Consider the following 8,456-nt stretch of genomic DNA (forward strand, 5'->3'; position numbering starts at 1 on the left):
GGGGAGGAGAGGGACTTCCCAGCTGTCCCCTCTGCCTACCTATGCAGACCCCTCCCTCAGACCCCTGGTTGTGGAAGTCCCAAAGTAATGTCTCCCCTTCTGGAGCAGTCTAGGTGTTGGAAGCATCTGGGAAAGAGCCCTGTTAAGGTGCCTTTGGAAAGAGTGCCCAGCCCTCTGGAACTCGGGGAGGCCCAGGCCCAGGGAAGCTCTGCTCCTGACCAGTGGGAGGGGAAGGTAGGTAGGGTCACTGTGCGCTGGCCCCCGGGGCAGTCATCTGAGACTGCAGGGCAGCCTCCTGTTGCATCAGATGCTTCTCTGGGGACCTGAACTGGGAGCCTCTGCCAGGTCTTTTGTTAGCTGCCCCATTGGTCTGGCCTCCTGGGGCGGCACCAGCAGCGCTGGGTCAGTCTCCCATTAGGCACGCAAGTTTCCCTCCTGGGGGTCGGTGTCAAGCGCTGGGTAATCACACTGGTTTTGCTCTGACCTGATGCTCCCCACACGTGTCCCCTAGGCCTGGGTGTGGGGAGAGGGTCGGTTTGGTCTTGTCATTTCATGAGTGACTGAATACAGCCCTCACCACCGACCAGCAAAGAGTGTCTGGGTGCTGTGGGGCAATGGTGTTAGAAGACTACTGTTGGGACTTCCGTGGTGGTTCAGCGGCTCCCAGCGCGGGGGGGTCCCGGGTTTGATCTGTAATCAGGGAACTAGATCCCACATGACACAACTAGACTTTGCATACCGCAACTGAAGATCCCGCATGTCGCAATCAAGACCGGGTGCAGCCAAATAAATAAATAAATAAATATTTTTTTTAAAAAGACTATTGTTGACTTTCAGTAAAATGACTACCTTCCTTCAGGGTTGTTTATGAGGATTAAATGTACGTAAAATGCTTAATAGGGGACTGGGACTCACTTGAAAGATGGTTGTCTTCTCTTGCAGTTTCTTCCTGCTGCTGCTGCTTCTTGTGCTTCTTATATGCTATATATATATATATATATATATTCATTCATTCTCTACCCCTCACCTCCTCCTCCCCTCCATTTCTGACAAAGCTGCCACCATTTGGTAAGGGACTGTAACTTCTCTCCAAAACTGATAGGAAAGTGAAAGGGTTTTTTTTAGATTGCCATCACACCCAATGTCATCACCTTAGCTCAGCTGGGGAGGTAAAGTCGAGTGAAAGGGACAGCTTAATAAATGTGGGGATGTTCCTCCCATTTGACTCCATCCCACTCTAAAAAAGGTCACTTTCTCTTTAAATGCAAATTACCTCCTGCGAGCTCAGCTTCCACCCTTTCCGTTCCCGAGTTGGAAGAGTGCTGCGGAGGGCGGAGGGAACCCCCCACGGAAGCATCACTCCAGACCCCAAACCTCCAGGTCAGTTACCCACTTCGGGGGTGGGTGCAGAGGCGCAGTGACGCGGGTCTGATGCTCCATTTCGGATCCTGGCTCCCGAGCTGAGCGATCCATTTGGCACACGGCTTTGGAGATTGTGGGAAATAGACCCCAGGTCGGCCCCAGCCATTCCTGGGGAGCCGGGGCTCCCGCTGCGGTTTTTCTATCGAGTCCCTAATTGAACCAAGCCGCTGCTGGGCCAAGCATTTGACGCGCTCCTGTCTCCCCTCCACCACCGCCCTCCCACACCAGTGCCAGCCAGCCCGGTACCAATTTAAATGCTTATGCCCCCAGCGCCACCGCCATCCCAGAGTGCGGAGTCGGGCTTGGTGGTGGAAGCTGGGAGTAAGCAGCTTGAGGAAACCCCGTAAAGGGCCTTCAGACCTCCATCTGGGGGGGCCTCCGCGGACCTGGGGCTGAAGGGGCGGGGCCGGGCGGGAGATCCAGCGGTGCCAGCCTCGGGCGCAGCCTTTGTTGGAGGCCCAGGCTGCCTGCTACGTGCCCGACCACCCGGACCTCTCTGGCTGCAGCTGAAGCCAAGCGGGGACTTCCTGACTGGGGAGGGTGAAGCGGCTGGAAGTCTGTCCCAGGGAACTTCTGGGAGTCTCCTGGTGTTTGCCATTGGGGGTGGGGTGGAAGAGGGGGGATGCCAGTGCGGGGAAACCACACTGAGCCCTGCCAGCGTGCCACGGCTTCTGCCATTGCTGCCCATCCTCAGGGGGTTACTGCCTGACACTGGGGTCTTCCCAGGTGATGCCATCCACATCTCTGTCACCTTCCATGCTGAGGTTTGTCAGCATCTGTCCAGGCAGTTGATAAATAGAACGGAGCCTAGTTAAGGCACTCCTAATCCTCAGCCGGGCTCCTGCCAGCTCACATCCACCCTGTCTCCCCCTGCATTTCCTCTGCCAGCTCCGCCCCCTCAGCTACAGGGACAGGAAACCCCAGGAGCAGCAGCAGCAGGAAAAGAGTGTCTGGTCCAGCCCTTTGAGGCAGGGCCTAGGTTTTCAGGCTAAAACTGGAAGGCAAGGAGGACCTGGGGTGGGCCACAGAAGGTCCTTCAAATACACATCTGTGACCCCAGCAGTAGGTGCTGGCACCTGGCCTTGCCCATACTGGGCAAGCTGAGGGGAGAGTTAGGAAGGTCTGGGGGCCATCCTTTGCAGCTCTCAGGGATTGCTGGGTGGGGGGATGGCTTTGCCCCTCACTATCTCAGTGGGACTGCCTCCCTCTCAGGGCCAGAGGCCTAGCCAGCATCCAATGGAGGACAAGAAGAAGAAAAGGAGTCCCAAGCCCTGCCTGACCCAGCCAGCCCAGCCCCCAGGCACACTACGCAGGGTCCCAGTGCCCACCAGCCACAGTGGCTCCTTGGCCCTGGGACTCCCTCATCTGCCATCCCCTAAGCAGCGGGCCAAGTTCAAGAGGTGGGTACAGAAGGGAAGCAGGGCAAGGAGGGAGGGACCCTAACTCTGGGCTGAGCCCTGTGGGCAGGAAGGTAAAGGGGGCCTTAGCCTACAGTTACTAAGCAGTAATCCATGCCTTCCCTGGGGCTCCTCCCACCCCCACCCCCACTGGCCCCTGAGAACTCAGACCCAGTTCCTACTCTCAAGTGTGCTGGGAAAAGGCCAGGTGGGTCACTGGGATCACACAGTGTGATGATGCACCTCAGAGCAGGGAGTGAGCAAACCTCCAGGAAGTGAGTCAGAGAAGGCTGTTGGGCACACTGGAGAGGGAGAATGTTCTAAGCTGAGGTGCTTGCCTGGCAGAAGTATGGTAGAAAAATATTGCCTGGAAGGTTCCAGGAACCACAGGTGATTTGGTGGTCCTGGAGTGTCATGGGGTAGGAAATGGTGAGGGTGAGCAATTTGAATTCTCCGGTTAATTTTTTTAATGATTGAAAATTTGCCTCCTACCCTATAGTGTCTGTGTTTGTTTCCACTACCCATGCGTTCTTTCTCTGATGACTGTGTTTCCCTGTGCCTTTGGCACCACCTGCCTGAGAGGCATGTTTGGAGATGGCCAAGTGAGGGTAGCTGAAGCTCAGGGCTGGGGCAGGGATAGTAGGAGACGCAACTGGAGAGGCAGGGAGGCCAAGCTGGAAAGATCATTCAGTGTTATCCCGAGGGCAATGGAAAATTCAAAAAAAAGGTTTTTACAAACAAGAGGGGCAGAAAGATATTTTTGGAAGAGGTAAGATGGCTTTCATGGTAATAAGGGAGTAACTGTCCCCGAGTTCACTGAGGACCGCTGAGGACAAGTGATTCACCCAGGGTCACAGGAAGAATGAGTGAGGTGCTCAGACTGGAACCCAGGAGCCCCATTCCAGGCATGGTTCTGGATGTATCACTGGCAGAAAAAGACTTCTTTTGACCTCTCACCCTCACCCTTCTTCATCCACTCCCTTCCCTTTACCCATCCCGGTGCCCAGAACAGGGTGAAACATCCATTTACGTTGGTGGGTGGATAGAAGGGTGAATTAGTGCATAGACAAATGGCACAGAAGACCCAGGGTTACCTGGCTGCCACTCACCCTGTGACCATGGCCATGCCCACCCACCCAGGGTCGGCAAGGAGAAATGCCGCCCCGTGCTGGCAGGAGGTGGGGGTGGCTCTGCAGGCACCCCCCTGCAGCACTCGTTCCTGACCGAGGTGACCGACGTCTATGAGATGGAAGGCGGGCTGCTGAACCTGCTCAATGATTTCCACTCAGGCCGGCTGCAGGCCTTCGGTGAGTCCAGGGGGCGGGGCTTAGAGGGCATGTAGGTGGGGCTGGAGGGCTGGGTCTCTGGGGCGTGGCTGGGACCAGGGTCCCAAGCTTGCTCCCAGAGCTGACAGGTGCTGTCCAGGGAAAGAATGCTCCTTTGAGCAGTTGGAACACGTGCGGGAGATGCAGGAGAAGCTGGCCCGGCTGCACTTCAGCCTGGATGTGTGTGGAGAGGAGGAGGAGGAGGAGGAGGAGGACGGGGTCACTGAGGGGCTACCTGAGGAGCAGAAGAAGACGATGGCTGACCGCAACCTGGACCAGCTGCTCAGCAATGTGGGTCAGGGCTGGGTGCTTCAGTTCCTGGGGGCACCAGAGGGTGTGTGGAGGGGTACATGCTTCTAAGACCATTCCTGGCCCCTGGGTGAAAAGCTGGGGGTGCATGGAGCCAAAAGCTCTGGGTCTGTCAACCCCCCACCAGAAGATGAACCCCAGAGCATCTGGAGTTTGACCTGGTGCCCCTCCTTACAAAAACTTCCCTTTCTCTCTCTGTTGACAGCTGGAAGATCTTAGTAATTCTATGTATCCTTTCTAGGGGACTTGACAGTGTGTGAGTGTGTGCACGCCTCCCAGAGATAAAATCAACTTCGGCCTCCCCACCACCTTGCAGGAATCTTTACAGATAACCAACATCCTCACCCCTCTCAGTCCTACAGAATTAGCCACAAACTCCCCCTACCCAGGTAGAGGGTGCAGAAAGAATTCCCCAAATATTAGGAGAAAGAAAGGTGGTTGCAGGGAATATGTTTTACTTGCTTATCAAAATCTTTGCAAGTACTTTAGCTGACACCAATCCATGGCAAAGCTTGTCTGATGTCTTCCTATTCTTTCAGCACTGAACAATTCTTTTTACTGACTTAAATTATCTCCGCATCTAGTTCTATCAGAAGTAGTGCGGGTGCACGCTCCTGCATGATCTAAACCAAAAGCGAAGGGGGTAAGGCACCTAGCAAGAAGGGCAGGCGAGGACTGCAACCCCAGACCACGGAGCACTCCAGAGTCCCTGGCCCCCGCCCCTTTGCGCAGTCGGGGAAACTGAGCCTGTGCAGGTTGGGAAAATAGGGCTGCAAGGACCCGGGTCCAGAGCATCACAATCCTTGACCGGCACAGACAGAAGCTGCACCTGGCTGAGAACGCCGAGCCTGAGGAGCCGTCAGCTGTGTAGGTGTCGGACCCAGGCTCAGACTGCCCCTTCTCATTCCCTTCAAACTGTGACTTTTTACGGCCTCGATTGGGTGTTCCGCGGCCCCCCCAGGTGCTATGGGGGAGGGGGGCATTGGATGGAATTAAACCATAATGAAAGAAAGCGGCTCTGTGTCCTCCCTCCCCTCCTCGCGCCTTTACTCGGCAGGGGCGCCCGGGCCCCAGCTCTCGCGGGGACGCCCCTTTGCAACAAACTTCTGGTTTGGGAGGTCCCGCTCTGGGGGCTGGATTCCCCTGCGCTGCTCTGGGAGTGGGAGTTGGGGACAGGTGCCAGTTCGCGCCCAGCCCCGGGCAGGAGCCGAAAGGTTGCCGTGGAGACTGCGGGGCGGGGCCTGAGCAGGCCAGCGCGGCGCAGACTGGTAACGCACTGCGCAGGCGCCGGGCGGGTCAGTTTGCGCCCGGATGGAGCGGGAACGGTTGGATCGGAAGGTGACGGTGCTGCAGGTGTGGTGCGGGGCGGGCGGGGGTGCGCATGATTCCTCCCCCCCACGGGATCTCGGACTGGGACCTTTGGACAAGATGAGGCTGTCACGTCTAGTAACCTGCCCGCGTGCCCACCTCTGAACCTACCGACCCAGCCCCACTGGCCTGAAGAATGCGGGGACCCCACGGACCCTCACGCGCCCCCCACTCCCACCACACACTCCTGCGGGATCAGGGAAATGAAGGGAAGGGCCTTCAGTCGAAGAGGTGGATCCAGTCCAGCACGCTCCCTCGAACCCCCAGAGCGCCAACACACAGCGTCAGCTGTCCTCTCCCCGGGGCCGAGTCCTCTCCTGCAGACCTCTCCAGGAGAATCCCCCAAGATGCCCCCATGTTGCAGTGATAAGGGTTTTCTTTCCCCTCGTTCTCCACACCAGGCCTGCGTCCGGGGCTTCTTGGTCCGACGCCAGTTCCAGAGTCTTCGAGCTGAATATGAGGCTGTTGTACGAGAGATCGAGGGTGATCTGGGCACGCTTCAGTGGACTGAGGGCTGGATTCCCAGGCCCCGATTTCTCCCAAAGGTACTACACACCCTAGAGGTAGAAGAGAGGGGGAAGAGGGACCTGGGCAAGGGATTCCACCCTTCATGCTGACAAGCTGTTCTCATTGGAAAAGGCAGCAGACTCAACCTCCTCACACCCCAGTCCTTAATCCTTATCAACTTGTATGCTAAATCATGGCACCCAGACACTTGGAGGGTTTAGACTTGGGGCTCTCATACCTTTCTGACTGATTTCTCAGAAGGCAAAATCCCATCAGACCTGGAAAGCCGGAGAGAGGGTACCAAATCCAGAGCAGGATCTATGGAGCTGCTTCCCACGTAAAGAGCCTGAGAAAGAGGCCATCTGGGCGGAGATGATACTGAAGAAGTCAGGAGAGAGCTCAGCAAACTCAGGCAGTCTTCCCTGCGGAGATGATAGCCCATGGCTTCAGGATGAGCAGAGCAGGAGGACCAGGAAACCGAGCCAAGAGGAGACCAGAGACATGTCAAAGGTGGAGAACCCAGGTACCTCTCTGCCTAGATCAGGGCAAGCCCCTGACCCTCTCTGGGCATCAGCTTTCCCGTCTGAAAAGCGAAAGGCTTGTGCTAGATAAGCTGCCTCCCTTTCCTTCTTCCCTCTGCTTGGTTGGGGGCAACTCATGGGTGGGCAGGGGGAGGGTGCCAGGGTCTAATGCTAGGCCAGTGCCCACTGTCTGCCCCCTCAAGGCTTTCTCCCTTCGTTCTTCCCTCCTTCACAGCAGCTGCAGGTCCAGGACTGCCCCACAGCCAGACTGGGCTCCAGGAGCTCCAGTACCACCGCAGCCACTTGGCTATGGAGCTGCTGTGGCTACAACAGGCCATCAATAGCCGTAAGGAGGTAGGCACGAATTCGGAGCCCTCTCTGCACATTTAGGGCCAAGGGTGGGGGTTAGGGAAAAGCAGGCCTGGCTGGTACAGTGTTCTCTTCTCCAACAGTACCTAATTCTCAAACAAACACTGAGATCCCCAGAGGCGAACCAGGCCAGAGACGAGCCCAGCTTGTGCCCAGACCATGGGGGACAGGGCTGTGAGAAAGCTGGGTCACGACCAGGCCCACCACTGGAAGACCAGTCCTACAGAACTACTAGAGAGCCAGACCACGTGGATGACTCCTGCTGGAGACTCAGGTCACAACCCCATAAAACCCCAGAAATACTGGCCGCTACAGACAAAACCACTGCTGGGGCTAAGTACAGGGACCTACGCTACAGACAGGCAGGACCACAGCTGCCCACACCATCGGATAATCAGGCCATAGGGAAAAGGCTCACCAAAGAGCCAGAGTGTGGAGAACAGACCTTTGGAGGGACCTGCCTGCAGCTGACAAAACTACTAGAGGACGAGACCCACAAAGGCCTCAAATCTAGGGGCTACTGTTCTGGAAAGGCCAGGACACAGCTGCCCACACTCCGTGAGGACCCAGACATTGAAGACAACTCTCCCAGAGGGCCAGGCCAAAAAGACCCTGATAGCCAAAGAGCTGGGCCACGAGAGTTGGGCCTCTCAGAGGACCATGTCATCTGTGATGGGACTTTGGCAGAGCATGGTGGCCTGGATCTCCAGAAGACTAAACCACCCAAGGGCCAGACTCCCGGTGATAAAAGCTCCACAGGTAGACCCTCCAATGAATCTAGCCATGAAGGATGGAAAAACCAGAGGACTGTACCATGGAGATCAAGGCCACCTGAGAAACTGTCTTCCACAGGGTCAGACCACACAGGAGAGGATCACTGGAGGGGGCGACTGTGGAAAACAGGACCACCAGGCTAGACCTTGGGGAACGAGGGAAGACCAGGTTCCAAAGGGGGATTCTATGAAAGGGCAATGAGGGAGACAGGACCTCGTTGTAGCTCCCTGGTACCAGCTCTACCTCCTGCCCCTGCCCGTGGGTACTGGTGGCTAATGAGGCCAAGAGAAGCTGGAGCACAGAGCTGGCACCAGTAGAGGTAGGAGGATGCTTTCATCCTCTGCCTGTGGCTCAACCCAAATTTTGGGATAGGGCGCCACCTGGGGTGTGTAAAGTTGGGGGGCTGATGGAGAATAAAGGTTTTCCTTAGATTCTGAGCCTGGTTGTATTTGTCTTCTCCTCCT

The 8,456-nt window shown here is 56.5% G+C and overlaps 2 protein-coding genes across 7 annotated transcripts; both read left to right on the plus strand.

The window, feature by feature from the left end:
• Nucleotides 1–1,296: 1,296 nt before the first annotated feature.
• On the plus strand, nt 1,297–5,465 carry CCDC28B (coiled-coil domain containing 28B). Of its 3 annotated transcripts, XM_068539392.1 has the most exons (6): nt 1,297–1,380; nt 2,635–2,822; nt 3,960–4,126; nt 4,245–4,435; nt 4,659–4,681; nt 5,270–5,465. In XM_068539392.1, the coding sequence occupies exons 2-6, from the start codon at nt 2,659–2,661 to the stop codon at nt 5,322–5,324; spliced, it is 600 nt and encodes a 199-aa protein (XP_068395493.1). In that variant the 5' UTR covers nt 1,297–1,380; nt 2,635–2,658; the 3' UTR covers nt 5,325–5,465. The 3 variants fall into 3 exon arrangements, with proteins under 3 accessions (XP_068395493.1, XP_068395495.1, XP_068395496.1); XM_068539394.1 differs by lacking the exons at nt 4,659–4,681; nt 5,270–5,465 and adding an exon at nt 4,695–5,263 and having other exon boundaries at nt 4,225–4,435; XM_068539395.1 differs by lacking the exons at nt 4,659–4,681; nt 5,270–5,465 and adding an exon at nt 4,695–5,263.
• A 167-nt stretch (nt 5,466–5,632) lies between these two features.
• Nucleotides 5,633–8,429, plus strand: IQCC (IQ motif containing C). Of its 4 annotated transcripts, none has more exons than XM_068537843.1 (5): nt 5,633–5,806; nt 6,223–6,366; nt 6,605–6,851; nt 7,085–7,203; nt 7,284–8,429. In XM_068537843.1, exons 1-5 carry the CDS (start codon nt 5,765–5,767, stop codon nt 8,133–8,135), a joined length of 1,404 nt encoding a protein of 467 aa, XP_068393944.1. In that variant the 5' UTR covers nt 5,633–5,764; the 3' UTR covers nt 8,136–8,429. The 4 variants fall into 4 exon arrangements, with proteins under 4 accessions (XP_068393944.1, XP_068393941.1, XP_068393942.1 ...); XM_068537840.1 differs by having other exon boundaries at nt 5,635–5,806; nt 6,587–6,851; XM_068537841.1 differs by having other exon boundaries at nt 5,635–5,791; nt 6,587–6,851.
• Nucleotides 8,430–8,456: the final 27 nt, after the last annotated feature.

This window comes from Eschrichtius robustus, chromosome 3 (genome assembly GCF_028021215.1).
Source record: "Eschrichtius robustus isolate mEscRob2 chromosome 3, mEscRob2.pri, whole genome shotgun sequence".
In the NCBI taxonomy this organism is placed as follows: Eukaryota; Metazoa; Chordata; class Mammalia; order Artiodactyla; family Eschrichtiidae; genus Eschrichtius; species Eschrichtius robustus.